The sequence below is a fragment of the Melanerpes formicivorus genome, unplaced genomic scaffold (assembly GCF_026170545.1).
Source record: "Melanerpes formicivorus ecotype bairdi unplaced genomic scaffold, bMelFor1.0.p_v2 SCAF_1079, whole genome shotgun sequence".
NCBI lineage: Eukaryota > Metazoa > Chordata > Aves > Piciformes > Picidae > Melanerpes > Melanerpes formicivorus.
This window is the reverse complement of record NW_027143431.1, coordinates 1-16,244: the sequence shown is the minus strand read 5'-3', so window position 1 is coordinate 16,244 and position 16,244 is coordinate 1. Positions and strand designations below refer to the sequence as shown.

The 16,244-nt window shown below is 68.1% G+C and overlaps 3 protein-coding genes across 3 annotated transcripts; all 3 read right to left on the bottom strand.

The window, feature by feature from the left end:
* Nucleotides 1-4,295: 4,295 nt before the first annotated feature.
* On the bottom strand, nt 4,296-7,190 carry DUSP23 (dual specificity phosphatase 23). Its single transcript, XM_068170985.1, is given in 5 exon segments — nt 4,296-4,579; nt 4,699-4,847; nt 4,849-4,881; nt 5,856-6,128; nt 7,041-7,190. Coding segments are annotated over 4 exon segments (480 nt in total). The 5' UTR covers nt 6,126-6,128; nt 7,041-7,190; the 3' UTR covers nt 4,296-4,551.
* A 3,135-nt stretch (nt 7,191-10,325) lies between these two features.
* Nucleotides 10,326-12,093, bottom strand: LOC137461041 (C-reactive protein-like). Its single transcript, XM_068170987.1, has 2 exons — nt 11,913-12,093; nt 10,326-11,053 (listed from the first exon to the last, which is right to left on the bottom strand). The coding sequence occupies exon 2, from the start codon at nt 11,046-11,048 to the stop codon at nt 10,455-10,457; it is 594 nt and encodes a 197-aa protein (XP_068027088.1). The 5' UTR covers nt 11,049-11,053; nt 11,913-12,093; the 3' UTR covers nt 10,326-10,454.
* Nucleotides 12,094-14,853: 2,760 nt separating this feature from the next.
* On the bottom strand, nt 14,854-16,239 carry LOC137461042 (serum amyloid P-component-like; the record flags this gene model as incomplete). Its single annotated transcript, XM_068170988.1, is given in 3 exon segments — nt 14,854-15,958; nt 15,960-16,160; nt 16,162-16,239. Coding segments are annotated over 3 exon segments (330 nt in total), but the record flags the coding sequence as incomplete, so codon positions are not given.
* Between the last annotated feature and the right edge of the window lie 5 nt (nt 16,240-16,244).

Below are 16,244 nucleotides of genomic sequence, written 5' to 3'. Positions count from 1 at the left end.
CCATGCCAAGCCAAGCCATGCCAAGCCAATCTCTCTCCTGCCAAGCCATGCCAATCCAAGCCATACCATGCCAACCTCTCTCCTGCCAAGCCATGCCAATCCAAGCCATACCATGCCAACCTCTCTCCTGCCACACCATGCCATGCCAAGCCAAGCCATACCATGCCAACCTCTCTCCTGCCACACCATGCATGCCAAGCCAAGCCAACCTCTCTCCTGCCACACCACACCATGCCATGTCGATCCAATCCAAGCCAAACCAAGCCAAGCCAAGCCATGCCATGCCAACCTCTCTCCTGCCACACCATACCATGCCATGCCATGTCAAGCCAATCCAATCCAAGCCAAGCCAAGCCATGCCATGCCATGCCAACCTCTCTCCTGCCACACCATGCCAAGCCAAGCCAAGCCAAGCCATGCCATGCCAACCTCTCTCCTGCCACACCATACAATGCCATGCCATGTCAAGCCAATCCAATCCAATCCAAGCCAAGCCATGCCATGCCATACCATGCCAACCTCTCTCCTGCCACACCATGCCATGCCAAGCCAAGCCATACCATGCCAACCTCTCTCCTGCCACACCATGCCAAGCCAAGCCAAGCCAAGCCAAGCCAAGCCAAGCCATGCCAACCTCTGTCTTGCCACACCACACCATGCCAAGCCAAGCCAAGCCATACCATACCATGCCAACCTCTCTCCTGCTATACCACCCCACGCCATGCCAGGCCATGCCACCCCGTGCCCAGCCCTGCAGCGGGGAGTCAGCGCACATGTGGGCACCCCCGTGACTGCCCTCATGCCAGGGCTCCCCACCCCAGATGCCTCCTCTCTAATCCCACCCTAAATGTGTCCCTGGCACCGTGTCGGCGGCGGCGGGGCGCTGCCCCCACCCCGCCAGGCTGAGCCGGAGCTGGGCTGCCCGCCAGGCTGGGGGCTCTGGGAGGCCTCCTGGGACAGGGCCTGGCTGGGGAGGGCACATCCCCCCCCTCGCCCTACCGCCCCGCCGGAGCCTGGCAGCGAGGCTGGAGCGTGCCAGGGCGCGGGTGCCAGGCTGAGGCTGCGGTCCGCGGCAGCGCTGAGCGGCGCCGGGCACCGGGCTGGGCTTGGGCGCTGCACCCCCGGTCCTGGCAGCCTCCCCCTGGGTCAGGGGGTCCCCTGGTCCCCCCCTGGCAGCCCGGCCTGGCCCGGCCTGCTGAGCCTGGGAGACTATTAAGGACAGAGCTAAAGTAAGAGGAGCTAAGGGCAATAATGCTGAGGGTAAGCAGCTTTCCGGGGCCCATGGGAGCCCTGCAGCTCCTGCAGGCTTAGGCACCGCAGCTGGGCACTGCTGCCCATCCCCATCGCCCCCCGTGCCCTCTCCCCTGGCAGGCTGCTGGCCTGCCCCGCCCCCCCCCCCCCCCCCCCAGCCACTTGTGCCCCAGGGCAGGGGGGGTCAGGCAGAAGCGAGCCCCCCTGGACGGCTCCACCTCCCCTTGTGCCATCACAGCCCAGCAGGGGCACCACCTGCGGGGGACATGGTGTGAGAGCCTAAGAAGTTTGCCTCTCTCTGTGTGAGTCAACAAAGATAAAGTGAGAGCAGAGCCACCGGAAAGAAGGTGGAAAGAATCCTGTCCACCAATCCTGGGTGCAAAGCAGCTTGTGATTGCATCGTGGTAACACGGGCCATCCAGAGGGACCTGGGCAGGCTGGAGAGGTGGGCACAAGCCAACCTCATGAAGAGCAATAAGAGCAAGGGCAGGGTCCTGCAGCTGGGTCGAGGCAACCCCAGGCACAAATCCAGGCTGGGCAGTGACTGGCTGGAAAGCAGCCCTGAGGAGAGAGCCTTGGGGGTGCTGGTGGACAAAAAGCTCAACAGGAGCTCTCAGTGTGCACTTGCAGCCCAGAAAGCCAAGCAGAGCCTGGGCTGCATCAGGAGAAGTGTGGCCAGCAGGGCAAGGGAGGTGATCCTCCCCCTCTACTCAGCCCTGCTGAGACCCCACCTGGAGTACTGCCTCCAGTTCTGGAGCCCCTATGACAAGAGGGATGTGGAGGTGCTGGAAGGTGTCCAGAGCAGGGCCAGGAGGATGAGCAGAGGGCTGGAGCACCTCTCCTATGAGGACAGACTGAAGGAGTTGGGGCTGTTCAGTCTGCAGAAGAGAAGGCTTCGAGGTGACCTCATTGTGGCCTTCCAGGATCTGAAGGGGGCTACAGGAAGGCTGGGGAAGGACTTCTCAGGATCTCAGGTAGTGATAGGACTAGGGGGAATGGAATGAAGCTGGAGGTGGGGAGATTCAGGCTAGATGTGAGGAGGTTCTTCACCATGAGAGTGGTGAAACCCTGGAATGTGTTGTCCAGGGAGGTGGTCGAGGCCCCGTCCCTGGGGGTGTTTAAGAGCAGGGTGGATGAGGCTCTGTCCAGCCTGATCTAGTGTGGGGTGTCCCTGCCCGTGGCAGGGGGGTTGGAACTAGATGATCCTTGTGGTCCCTTCCAACCCTGAATGAAACTATGAAACTATCTCTCTCTCTCTCTCTCTTTTCTCCCTCTCCCTTCTTATGTCCACTTTATTTACCTAACAAACAGCCTGGCTGTTGATACTTTGGCCTCGTTTGTGCCTCTGATGTCACAACACAGGACTATTTAAAAGAACTGTGTCTCTGGACCGAGACATCTAATGTCTCCGGACCTAGACACATGGGCACCTCCCCAGCGCCCAGCAGGGAAGGGCTGTGAGGCGCTGGGGCAGAACAGAGAGGCTGGAGCCAGCCCCCGGCTCTCAGGTGCCCCCCAGCCGCGGCTCTGAGCAGGGCACAGCAGCTCTGCCAAGCGGTGCCAGGCGCTGCTGCTTCGCTCCCAAGGCAAGGTGGCAGCGTTTTGGGGTTGCAGCAAGGTGTGTGTGGGGGGCTGTGGAGCTGCCTGGCAGAGGCAGTGGGGCGCGGGCGCGGTGCCCGTGTGCGGTGAGCGCCAGGCAGCGCCGGCCATGTGCCAGGGGCCAGGGCCGGTGACACTTCCTGCACTCAGGATTTAAAAGCCACCAAGGTTAGGAGCAGCTGAGAAGAGATTTTCAGGATTGGGCTTTTGGACAGAGATGTCTCAATTCCATCTAAGCTACACTGGAAGCAGCGACGCCCCAGGACTGCCCTCGCCCGCTGCCAACCTCCCTGTGGCATCGCCACGCTGGCAGGCGACCAGCTCTGGACCACAGGCACACAGAAAGGGCTGGGCTGGGCTGGGCTGGGCTGGGCTGGGGAGGGGGCTCCAGAGCTCAGCCAGCTCCAACCCCTTCCCCCTGCCCCCAGCAGGGACATCCTCCCCCACAGCAGGTTGCCCACAGCCCTGTCCCAGCCTCCCCTGGAAGAGCTCCAGGGAGGGGAACTCAGCTGGCAGCTCCCTGGGCAACCTGCTGCAGTGCTCCAGCAGCCTCCTGCTGCACAACTTCTTCCTCCCAGCCAATCTCAAGCTGCTCTGCTCTGGGCTGAAGCCATTGCCCCTGGGGCAGCCTTGGGCAGCAGTCCCTCTGCAGCCTTCCTGCAGCCCTTCAGCTGCTGGAAGCTGCTCTGAGCTCTCCCTGCAGCCTTCTCCTCTCCAGGCTGAACTCCCCCAGCTCCCTCAGAGCTGCTTCAACCCCCTGAGCACCTTGGGGGCCTCCCCTGGCCCCTTCCCAGCAGCTGCAGGTCCTTGCTGTGCTGAGGGCTCCTCCTCTCCTGTCGCTGTCCTCTGGGCTGTGCTGCTGTGCACAGCTTCCCTCAGCACTCCTCTGCCAGCCCTTCCCCTCAGCAGGGACCCCACTGGGACCCTCCTGCCTGTGAGCCCTGGGGTGGTGGTGGCTGGAGGGCATCACCCACCGTGAGGTGCCAGCTGCACTCTGCTGCACCCAGCCTCAGGCCAGCTGCCTCAGCCTGGCCCAGAGCAGAGCTGCTCCAACCCCCTGAGCACCTTGGGGGCCTCCCCTGGCCCCTCCCCAGCACCTCCAGGTCCTTGCTGTGCTGAGGGCTCCAGAGCTGGCTGCAGAGCTGCAGCTGAGGTCTCCCCAGAGCAGGGCAGAGCAGAGGGGCAGAGATCCTCTCTCCAGCTCTGGCCACGCTGCTTTGGATGCAGCCCAGGCTGCCCTTGGCCTGAGCTGCCTGAGGTGCAGCTGCTTGGCTTCCCAAGGGCTGAGGTTGGGCAGAGGACCAGAGAGCCAGGACCCCCTCCAGGCCAGGGTGCCGCTGCCCCCCGAGCCGGGCAGCACAGTTGGGTGCCAGGGAGCTTGGCAGAGCCAGGAGTGTCTGTGCTGCCCACAGAGCTCTTCACAGACTGACCTGGAGAGAAGCCAGGAGAGAAGCCACAGGAGAGTCCTTTAATGCAGGAGGGGACAGGCAGCAGCACTGCAGGGCTGGGAAGGGGCCCCCAGCATTTGGTGCCCACGCAGCACTCCCTGCCCTGGAGGCACAGCCACGCTCCCAGCTCCTTGATCACAGCTCCTTGCTCCCAGCTCCTGCTCCCAGCTCCTGTTCACAGCTCCTGCTCCCAGCTTCTGCTCCCAGCTCCTGCTCACAGCTCCTGCTCCCAGCTCCTGCTGACAGCTCCTGCTCACAGCTCCTTGCTGTCCTCTCCAGCACTGTCACAGGGCAGACCCCAGTGGCCAGGCGGCCTTTGGGAGCTGCACTCTCTGTGCCACTGGCTGTGCCCCCAGCTTGGCACCGGCAGAGCGTCTGGGGAGGGGAGGGCTGCACCTACCCAGCCTGCTGGCAGAAGTGGATCACTGCCTGCTCCTGCTCCCGCGTCTCGATGGAGCCGGGCCGCAGCCGCCGGACGGCGCGGATGGCATCGCCGCCGCTCAAGCCCTGTGCCCGTGCCAGGTAGCAGGCCAGCATGGTGCCCGTCCGGGCCGTGGCCCAGCATGCAGTGCACTGCCACCGCCTGGGCAGCGCCACGCTGTCAGCTGGCACCGCCATGGAGGGACTCAGCTGTCCCTGCCGGGGGTGTCCCTGCTGGGGTGTCCCTGCCAGGAGTGTCCCTGCCAGGGGTATCACTGCTGTGGGTGCCCCTGCTGGGGGTGACCCTGCTATGGGTGACCCTGCTGGAGGTGTCCCTGCCAGGGGTATCCCTGCTGGGGGTGTCCATGCTGGGGGTGCCTCTGCTGGGGGGTATCCCTGCTGTGGGTGCCCCTGCTGGGGGTGCCCCTGCCAGGGGTATCCCTGCTGGGGGTGTCCATGCTGGGGGTGCCCCTGCCAGGGGTATCCCTGCTGTGGGTGCCCCTGCTGGGGGTGCCCCTGCCAGGGGTATCCCTGCTGGGGGTGTCCATGCTGGGGGTGCCCCTGCCAGGGGTATCCCTGCTGGGGGTGCCCCTGCTGGGGGTGCCCCTGCCAGGGGTATCCCTGCTGGGGGTGTCCATGCTGGGGGTGCCTCTGCTGGGGGTATCCCTGCTGTGGGTGTCCCTGCCAGGGTTATCCCTGTTGGGGGTGTCCCTGCTGGGGGTGCCCCTGCTGGGGGTGTCCCTGATGTGGGTGCCCCTGCTGGGGGTGTCCCTACTGGGGGTATCCCTGCTGGGGGGTGTCCCTGATGTGGGTGCCCCTGCTGGGGGTATCCCTGCTGTGGGTGTCCCTGCTGGGGGTATCCCTGCCAGGGGTATCCCTGCTGTGGGTGCCCCTGCTGGGGGTGCCCCTGCTGGGGGTGCCCCTGCCGTGGGTGCCCCTGTTGTAGGTGACCCTGCTGGGCAATTCCTGGCCGGGGGCATCCCTGCCGTGGTCCCGCTGTACTCCCAGCACCACCCTTGGGTGCCACAGGCTCTGCCTCGCTTGGCATCACCCCCTCGGCGTGGGCTCTACCGGGATGCCCCGTGGGGCTGTCCCCCCTCCCCCGCCGCGGGCCGTGGGAGCTGCCCTCCGTCGTACCTCGCCGCGGGCGTTGGCCTCCTCCACCAGCTGCAGGAAGCTGCGGATCTGCTGGGGGGCCGGGGGGGTGAAGTCCGGCACTCGGAAGCGGTGGAGCTGCAGCGCCGGGCAGCAGCCGTGGTGCGGCGGCGGCCGCTCCGTCAGCGACACCAAGTGCCGCACGCCCTGCGCCAGCAGGAAGCGGTAGTGCCCCGGCTCCCGCGGCATGCCCAGCGCCGCCAGCCGCCCCTCCGACACCCACGAGAAGTTGGGGGGCTCGCACGCCCCCATCGCCTGCGGGGACAGCACCGCGGGGCTCGACCCGCACCTTCCCTGCCGGCCCCGAGCTGCCCCTGCCAGGGCCCTCGGCAGGCTACGGACACAGCGCCCAGGACCCCCTGGGCAGGGTCCCCGGGGCAGGGCTCACACCACCCCCGCCCAGGACCTTGATCCCCGGTCGCGCCCTTGGCAGTCCCAGTGGAGACCCCCGGGACACCCTGGCCGTGTCCCCAGCACTCCCAGTTCAGACCCCCGGGGACCGGACCACGAGATCCCTGGCACCGTCCCCCCGAGACCGTCCCCCCGAGACCCCCGGGACCGTCCCCCCGTGACCGTTCCCCCGAGACCGCCCCTCCGAGACCCCCGGGACCGTCCCCCCGTGACCCCCGGCACCGTCCCTCCCACACCCCCGGGACCGCCCCCCGTGACCGCCCCTCCGAGCCCCCCGGGACCGTCCCCCCCGTGACCGTGCTTCCGAGACCCCCGGCACCGGCCCCCCGTGACCCCGGGACCGTCCCCCCGTGACCCCCGGCACTGTTGCCCCGAGATCCTCGGGACCGTCCCCCCGAGACCGTCCTTCCGAGACCCCTGGGACCGTCCCCCCGTGACCGTTCCCCCGAGATCCCCGGGACCGTCCCCCCCTGACCCCTGGCACCGTCCCTCCCACACCCCCGGGACCGTCCCCCCGTGACCGTCCCCCCTTGACCCCGGGACCGGAGCAGGAGATCGCCGGGGCCGTTCCCCGGCGCAGGCCCGGCCCTCCCGGTACGCTGCACCTCCCAGGCCCGGCCCCCGCAGGCGCGGCAGGGGCCCTGGCTCGGCTCGGCTCGGCGCGGCTCGGCTCGGCTCGGCTCGGCTCGGCTCGGCTCGGCTCGGCTCGGCCCGGCCGCTCCCCCGCAGTCCCGGGCAGCTCTCTCTCCGCCGTACCGGGAGGCCGCGCGGCGGCGGAGCGGAGCCCGGGGAGCGTCTGCAGGAAGCGGCGGCGCCGGCGAGCCCGGAACGGCGATCAGCGGCGGTGCCGCGCACCCGGGGAGCACCGGAACTGCCCTGCGGGAGCACCGAGACCCGGGGCTGCACCGCCCGGGAGCAGCGGAACTGCATCCCCCGGGAGGCTCCGGGGCACGGGCCTGTACCTCCCGGGAGCACCGGAGTTGCCCTGCGGGAGCACCGAGACCTGGGGCTGCACCGCCCGGGAGCAGCGGAACTGCCCTGCGGGAGCACCGAGACCCGGGGCTGCACCACCCGGGAGCAGCGGAACTGCATCCCCCGGGGGGCTCCGGGGCTGCACCTCCCGGGAGCAGGGGAACTGCACCTCCCGGGAGCAGGGGAACTGCATCCCCCGGGAGGCTCCGGGGCACGGGCCTGTACCTCCCGGGAGCACCGGAGCTGCCCTGCGGGAGCACCGAGACCTGGGGCTGCACCGCCCGGGAGCAGCGGAACTGCATCCCCCGGGGGACTCCGGGGCACGGGGCTGTACCTCCCGGGAGCACCGGAGCTGCCCTGCGGGAGCACCGAGACCTGGGGCTGCACCGCCCGGGAGCAGCGGAACTGCATCCCCCGGGGGACTCCGGGGCACGGGGCTGTACCTCCCGGGAGCAGCGGAGCTGCCCTGCGGGAGCACCGAGACCCGGGGCTGCACCGCCCGGGAGCGGCGGAACTGCATTCCCCGGGAGGCTCCGGGGCACAGGGCTGCACCTCCCGGGAGCAGCGGAACTGCATCCCCCGGGGGTCTCCGGGGCTGCACCTCCCGGGAGCAGCGGAACTGCATCCCCCGGGGGTCTCCGGGGCTGCACCTCCCGGGAGCAGCGGAACTGCATCCCCCGGGGGACTCCGGGGCACGGGGCTGCACCTCCCGGGAGCAGCGGAACTGCATCCCCCGGGAGGCTCCGGGGCACGGGGCTGCACCTCCCGGGAGCAGCGGAACTGCATCCCCCGGGGGGCTCCGGGGCGCGGGGCTGCACCGCCTGGGAGCAGCGGAACTGCATCCCCCGGGGGGCTGCGGGGCACGGGAATGCACCTCCCGGGAGCAGCGGAACTGCATCCCCCGGGAGGCTCCGGGGCACGGGGCTGCACCTCCCGGGAGCAGCGGAACTGCATACCCCGGGGGGCTCCGGGGCGCGGGGCTGCACCGCCCGGGAGCAGCGGAACTGCATCCCCCGGGGGGCTCCGGGGCTACACCTCTCGGGAGTAGCGGAACTGCCCTGCGGGGCCTCCGGGACTCGGTGCTGCTACTCTCGCACCCCCTCCCGGATTTCTCCCCTGCCTCAGACCCCCTCCGTGCCCGGGGGTGCCCAGTCGACAGTCTCTGCCCCCTCCACTCGGCCCCCAGGAGGGAGCCGGCCCCTGGGCAAGTGGCTTTGTCCTCTCTGTCCTCAAGGTTCCTTCTCTGAGCCAGGCTGAGCTTTGAGGGGCTTCCGTGTGCCCTCAGCCCCTTCCCTGTGCCCTCAGCACCTTCCCTGTGCCCTCAGCACCATTCGTGTGCCCTCAGCACCTTCGGTGTACCCTCAGTGTCATCTGTGTGCCCTCAGCACCTTCCCTGTGCCCCGAGCGCCATCTGTGTGCCCTCAGCACCTTCCCTGTGCCCTCAGCGCCTTCCGTGTGCCCTCAGCACCTTCCCTGTGCCCTCAGCACCTTCCCTGTGCCCTCAGCGCCTTCCCTGTGCCCTCAGCACCTTCCCTGTGCCCTCAGCGCCTTCCGTGTGCCCTCAGCACCTTCTGTGTGCCCTCAGCGCCTTCCCTGTGCCCTCAGCGCCTTCCGTGTGCCCTCAGCCCCTTCTCTGTGCCCTCAGCACCATTCGTGTGCCCCCAGCGCCATCTGTGTGCCCTCGGCACCATTCCTGTTTTCTCAGCACCTTCTGTGTACCCTCAGTGCCATCTGTGTGCCCTCAGCACCTTCCCTGTGCCCTCAGCACCATTCGTGTGCCCTCAGCACCTTCTGTGTACCCTCAGTGCCATCTGTGTGCCCCTCAGCGCCTTCCGTGTGCCCTCAGCCCCTTCCCTGTGCCCTCAGCACCTTCCCTGTGCCCTAAGCGCCATCTGTGTGCCCCCAGCGCCATCTGTGTGCCCTCAGCGCCTTCCCTGTGCCCTCAGCTCCATTCGTGTGCCCTCAGCACCTTCTGTGTACCCTCAGTGCCATCTGTGTGCCCTCAGCACCTTCCCTGTGCCCTCAGCACCTTCCGTGTGCCCCCAGCGCCATCTCTGTGCCCTCGGCACCATTCGTGTGCCCTCAGCACCTTCCCTGTGCCCTCAGCACCATTCGTGTGCCCTCAGCCCCTTCCCTGTGCCCTCAGCACCTTCCGTGTGCCCCCAGCGCCATCTCTGTGCCCTCGGCACCATTCGTGTGCCCTCAGCACCTTCCCTGTGCCCCCAGCACCATCTGTGTGCCCTCAGCACCTTCCCTGTGCCCTCAGCACGATTCGTGTGCCCTCAGCACCTTCTGCGTACCCTCAGTGCCATCTGTGTGCCCTCAGCACCTTCCCTGTGCCCTCAGCACCATTCGTGTGCCCCTCAGCACCTTCTGTGTACCCTCAGCACCATTCGTGTGCCCTCAGCACCTTCTGTGTACCCTCAGTGCCATCTGTGTGCCCTCAGCACCTTCCCTGTGCCCCCAGTGCCATCTGTGTGCCCTCGGCACCATTTGTGTGCCCTCAGCACCTTCCCTGTGCCCTAAGCGCCATCTGTGTGCCCTCAGCACCTTCTGTGTGCCCCCAGCGCCATCTGTGTGCCCTCAGCACCTTCTGTGTGCCCTCAGTGCCATCTGTGTGCCCTCAGCACCTTCCCTGTGCCCTCAGCACCATTCGTGTGCCCTCAGCACCTTCCCTGTGCCCTCAGCACCATTCGTGTGCCCTCAGCACCTTCCCTGTGCCCTCAGCTCCATTCGTGTGCCCTCAGCACCTTCTGTGTACCCTCAGTGTCATCTGTGTGCCCTCAGCACCCTCCCTGTGCCCCCAGCGCCATCTGTGTGCCCTCAGCACCATTCGTGTGCCCTCAGCACCTTCTGTGTACCCTCAGTGTCATCTGTGTGCCCTCAGCACCCTCCCTGTGCCCCCAGCGCCATCTGTGTGCCCTCGGCACCATTCGTGTGCCCTCGGCCCCTTCCCTGTGCCCTCAGCACCTTCTGTGTACCCTCAGTGTCATCTGTGTGCCCTCAGCACCTTCCCTGTGCCCTCAGTGCCATCTGTGTGCCCTCAGTGCCCGCGGCTGCAGTGCCCAAACCCATTTCTGCATTTATTGGAGGCTGGGTGGCGTTTGGCGGGGGGGGGGGGGGGGAATCACACAGCAGGGGAAGGGGGGGGATGGGAGGCAGGCCCCCCCCCGGCAGCGCCGCGCCCTGTGCCAAGCCTCAGGGCTTCAGGTAGACCTCTCCCACTGCCCGGTAGGGGAAGTTCCTCCAGCCGAAGATGGGAGCCTCGTAGGGGGTGTCCTCCATGGCTGCCTTCACCCCCGAGGTGGAGAGCACCACGTCCCACAGGTACACGGAGGAGATCTCCCCCACGAAGGACTGCTTGGCGTCGAAGCTGCCCCCGAAGGAGTCCTGGTCCTGCCCCAGCACGATGGCTGCCTCTGCCCCCACCCTGTAGCCCTTCTGCAGCCCCTTGCGGGGCCAGGCCCTGCCGTCGAGCCAGAACTGGACGATGCCGGTGGCCGACTCCCAGCTGGCGCAGACGTGCTGCTGGCTGGGCGCCGCCGCCAGGGGGATGGTGAAGATCACCAACTTGCCCCCGATGTGGAACTCGTAGGCGCTGGGCTTGGGCTTGAAGAGGAGGACCTCGTTGGCCTGAGCCCTGGTGGCGTAGGAGAAGAGGCCGTGGGGCCGAGCCAGGTCGGTGTAGGAGCGCAGGCAGAGGGTGAGGGTCTGCAGGGGCTGCCCAGGCTGAGCCCGCAGCAGCACGTGGGAGTCCTTGGTCTCTTGTGGGAACACAAACACTTTGTGCATCAGGTCTGGGGCAGGGGAGAGAGAAGGTTTGCTCTTTGCAGGGAAAGGCAACAGAAGGCTTCTTCACCACCACCTTTCTTTGCTTCTCCCCCCTTCAACGGCTCTATGAGGGCTGAGCTTCAGCCAGGCTGCCCTGGAGCAGCACCATGGAAGGTGTCCAGAGCAGGGCCAGGAGAAGGAGCAGAGGGCTGGAGCTGCTCTGCAGTGAGGACAGCCTGAGGGGGTTGGGGTTGTGCAGGCTGGAGAGGAGACGGCTCCCAGGAGAGCTTCTTGTGGCCTTCCAGGGTCTGCAGGGGGCTGCAGAAGAGCTGGGGAGGGACTTGGGAGGGTGTCAGGGAGGGAGAGGACTGGGGGGGATGGAGCACAACCAGAAGTGGGGAGATTGAGATTGGATGTGAGGAAGAAATTCTTCCCTGGGAGGGTGGTGAGAGCCTGGCCCAGGCTGCCCAGGGAGGGGGGTGGAAGCCTCCTCCTCATCCCTGGAGGTGTTTGAGGCCAGGCTGGAGGTGGCTGTGAGCAGCCTGCCCTGGGCTGAGCTGTTCCTGCCCATGGCAGGGGGCTTGGAGCTGGCTGAGCCTTGATGTCCCTTCCAGCCCTGCCCAGTTCTGTGTCTCAGGAAGGCATCCCTGGCACAGCCCCCCCCACCCAGGGGTGGCAGGGTCCTGGTGTGGCTGCAAGGGAGCTGCTGCCGTGCTGGAGGGGGCCTCCAGCATCAGGCCCGGGGGGTGGCTTCCACCAGCCAGAGCAGCCCTGCCTGGGCTCTGCCGTGGGTGGTGAGGACAAGCTGTGGGAAGGAGGAGAAGAGAGACCCCCAGTCCTCCCCCCCTCCCCTCCCCGGGGGCATCCCCTCGGTGCCCTCCCTACCATTGATCTGCAGGCTGTAGGTGGCCACGGCGGTGCCCCGGGGGCCGGTGGCAGTGCAGCTGTAGGTGCCCAGGTGGCTCTCGTTGAAGGAGTGGATGTGCAGGGCGCTGCTGGGGCCTCTCTGCAGGGCTTTGTAGCTTCCTTCCTTGTCCCACAGGAACTCCTGGCGGCTGAGCCGGGCCAGGGGTCACTGGGGGCAGGTGGGCACCACGGGGTGGCCCTGCCTCGGGGCTGGAGGGATGCTGGGGAGCCCTGATGTTCCCTCCCCAGCTCCTTTTCCTCCTGCTGCCCGCGGGGCTGGGGCTGCCAGGGCTGCCTGCCTCGCACTGGGGCTGTGCCAGAGGCTGGCAGAGGGTGGGGAGTGCCTTACCCAGGGTCCCCCAGGACCTCGCAGGAGGAGCTGCACCTGGTGGTACAGGGTGGGGGCTGGTGGCTTAGCCTGGATCCGGGCTGTCAGCCTTTCTGCAGCACCCAGAGGGAAGGGTCAGGTGGGGTAGGGGGTCCTGCCCATCCCCTTCTCCCCACCCGTGGGTCCCAGCCTGTGGGAGCCAGCCCTGTGTCCCGTGCCACAGCCCTGCGGCACCATTTGTGGTGCCCACTGCCTGCGTCCCTGCCACCCCCCACTGCCATCTCATCTCCTGCTGCACCTTCCTGCACCCCCCAGTGCACCCTGCTGCAGTGCTCAGGGTGCCCCACTGCTCCCCACTGCCACCACTGCTGGGTGTCCCCCCTGTCCCCACAGCTCCTTCCACTTCCCCCGCGGGCCCTGGAGGGGGGTCCCGGTGCAGCCCCTTGGACCCTACCTCGAGGGGCAGCGAGGGCCGAACAGTGCCATGAGGGTGAGGAGGCTGAGCCACAGCTGCCCCATGGCACCCCTGGAGCCCAGCAGCTGGCACCTCCGTGGTGATGGAGAGCAGCAGAGGCAGAGTGCTGAGGCTGGGGGCTGGGGTGAGTGTGGCTGCAGGCGGTGATGTTTGCCTGTGACCTTCATCCCCAGGCGCCCAGGGACACTGACCCGGGGGCTGCTGGGCAATCTGGGAGAGCCCAGGGCAGGTTTGCCTGCCTGGGAGCCTGCAAGAGCCAGCAGGCTGGCAGGGAGCCCAGGGACAGCAGGGGTGTGTGGGGCCGGGCACTGGGGCTGGGCACTGGGGGCCAGGCAGTGGGGGCTGGCACTGGGGCCAGGTGTTGGGGCCAGGCACTGGGGGCCAGGCAGTGGGGGCAGGCAGTGGGGGCTGGCACTGGGGGCCAGGCACTGGGGCCAGGCATTGGGGCCAGGCAGTGGGGGCAGGCAGTGGGGGCAGGCAGTGGGGGCCAGGCATTGGGGGGCAGGCAGTGGGGACCAGGCATGGGGGGCAGGCACTGGGGCCAGGCAGTGGGGCAGGCAGTGGGGGCAGGCAGTGGGGGCAGGCAGTGGGGGCCAGGCATTGGGGGGCAGGGCAGTGGGGGGGGGCCAGGCAGTGGGGGCAGGCATTGGGGCCAGGCAGTGGGGGCAGGCAGTGGGGGCCAGGCAGTGGGGGCAGGCACTGGGGCCAGGTGTTGGGGCCAGGCACTGGGGGCCAGCAGTGGGGGGCAGGCAGTGGGGGCTGGCACTGGGGGCCAGGCATTGGGGGGCAGGCAGTGGGGACCAGGCATGGGGGGGCAGGCACTGGGGCCAGGCAGTGGGGCCAGGGCAGTGGGGGCAGGCAGTGGGGGCAGGCAGTGGGGGCCAGCATTGGGGGCAGGCAGTGGGGACCAGGCATGGGGGGCAGGCACTGGGGCCCAGGCAGTGGGGCCAGGCAGTGGGGCCAGGCATTGGGGGCAGGCAGTGGGGGCCAGGCCAGTGGGGGGCAGGCATTGGGGCCAGGGCAGTGGGGGCAGGCAGTGGGGGCCAGGCAGTGGGGGCAGGCAGTGGGGACCAGGCATGGGGGGCAGGCACTGGGGCCAGGCAGTGGGGCCAGGCAGTGGGGGCAGGCAGTGGGGGCAGGCAGTGGGGGCCAGGCATTGGGGGCAGGCAGTGGGGGCCAGGCAGTGGGGGCAGGCACTGGGGCCAGGTGTTGGGGCCAGGCACTGGGGGCCAGGCCAGTGGGGGGCAGGCAGTGGGGGCTGGCACTGGGGGCCAGGCACTGGGGCCAGGCATTGGGGCCAGGCAGTGGGGCCAGGCAGTGGGGGCAGGCAGTGGGGACCAGGCATGGGGGGCAGGCACTGGAGGAAAGCACTGGGGGCTGGCAGTGGGGGCCAGGCACTGGGGGCAGGCACTTGGGGCTGGCACTGGGGGCTGGCATTGGGGGGGCAGGCACTGGGGGCAAGCACTGGGGGGCAGGCACTGGGGGCCAGGCACTGGGGGCTGGCACTGGGGGTAAGCACTGGGGGTAAGCACTGGGGGCTGGCACTGGGGGGGCAGGCACTGGGGGCAAGCACTGGGGGGCAGGCACTGGGGGGCTGGCACTGGGGGTAAGCACTGGAGGTAAGCACTGGGGGCTGGCACTGGGGGGCAGGCACCTGGGGGCAAGCACTGGGGGGCAGGCACTGGGGGCCAGGCACTGGGGGCTGGCACTGGGGGGTAAGCACTGGGGGTAAGCACTGGGGGTAAGCACTGGGGGCTGGCACTGGGGGCAAGCACTGGGGGTAAGCACTGGGGGTAAGCACTGGGGGCTGGCACTGGGGGGCAGGCACTGGGGGCAAGCACTGGGGGGCAGGCACTGGGGGCCAGGCACTGGGGGCTGGCACTGGGGGTAAGCACTGGAGGTAAGCACTGGGGGCAGGCACTGGGGGCAAGCACTGGGGGTAAGCACTGGGGGCTGGCACTGGGGGCCAGGCACTGGGGGGCAGGCACTGGGGGTAAGCACTGGGGGGCAGGCACTGGGGGCTGGCACTTGGGGCTGGCACTGGGGCTGGGCACTGGGGCCCAGGTGTTGGGGGCCAGGCACTGGGGGGCTGGCACTGGGGGGCTGGCAGTGGGGGGCCAGGCACTGGGGGCCAGGCACTGGGGCTGGGCACTGGGGCCAGCTGCTTGTGCTGTGCCCCTGCCTGCCCATCCCTGATCACTTCTGATGCTTGCTGCTTGGGTGGCAGATGTTGGACATGCAGGGCAGTGCTGGAGCTGTTGGGGACACTCAGGACAGTACTGGAGCTGGCTGCAGGGCAGTGCTGGAGCTGTTGGGGACACGCAGGGCAGTGCTGGAGCTGTTGAGGACATGCAGGGCAGTGCTGGAGCTGGCTGCAGAGCAGTGCTGGAGCTGTTGAGGACACTCAGGACAGTACTGGAGCTGTTGGGGACACTCAGGGCAGTTCTGGAGCTGTTGGGGACACGCAGGGACAGTGCTGGAGCTGGCTGCAGGGCAGTGCTGGAGCTGTTGGGGACACTCAGGACAGTGCTGGAGCTGTTGGGGACACTCAGGGCAGGGGCTGGAGCTGGCTGCAGGGCAGTGCTGGAGCTGTTGGGGACACTCAGGGCAGGGCTGGAGCTGGCTGCAGAGCAGTGCTGGAGCTGTTGGGGACACTCAGGACAGTGCTGGAGCTGTTGGGGACACGCAGGGCAGTGCTGGAGCTGTTGGGGACACTCAGGCCAGTGCTGGAGCTGTTGGGGACACTCAGGGCCAGTGCTGGAGCTGGCTGCAGAGCAGTGCTGGAGCTGTTGGGGACACTCAGGACAGTGCTGGAGCTGGCTGCAGGGCAGTGCTGGAGCTGTTGGGGACACTCCGTGGCAGTGCTGGAGCAGTTGAGGACATGCAGGACAGTGCTGGAGCTGGCTGCAGGGCAGCTCAGGAAGTTTAGTGAAGAAGAGTCCCAGGGGTGAGTGTCAGCTCAGCTGTGGGTGCTGCTGCTCGAGGGGACCCTGCTGGGCTGAATGGTGCCCCCCAGCCCTCCCCAGCTCCATCCGAGCCCCCTCTCAGCAGGGGCTGCTGTGGGCCGTGGCGCTGGCAGCTCTCGGCAGGCTGTGTAGGGGAAGGGGTGCTGGGGGGCAGGGAGGGGAGAGCGGGGCCCGAGGCCGCCTCCGCCCTGGGTCCGGCTGCTTCTCACGGCGCCAGCGCCTCCCGCAGCCGAGCTTTCACCACCACGTCGCCCTTCCACTTGGTAGCTGAGGCTCCTCCAGGCCAGCAGGGCGGGCGGCAGGCGCAGGGACAGGTAGGCAGCTCGCATCTTGTCCGGGGACAGCTCCGTGTCCCACAGGTAGACGTCGGCCAGCTCGCCCGAGAAGGAGTTGTAGAAGTCGAAGCCGCCCCCGAAGGTGTCCTGCTCCTGCCCCAGCAGGATGGCTGCCTCCGCCCCCCACCGTGTAGCCCCTCTGCAGCCCCTTGCGGGGCCAGGGTTTGCCGTTGAGCCAGAACTGGGCGACGCCGGTGGCCGACTCCC

Bases quoted from the DNA above. Each gene is read 5' to 3' on its own strand.
- LOC137461041 (XM_068170987.1), bottom strand. From the start codon at position 11,048: ATGCACAAAGTGTTTGTGTTCCCACAAGAGACCAAGGACTCCCACGTG.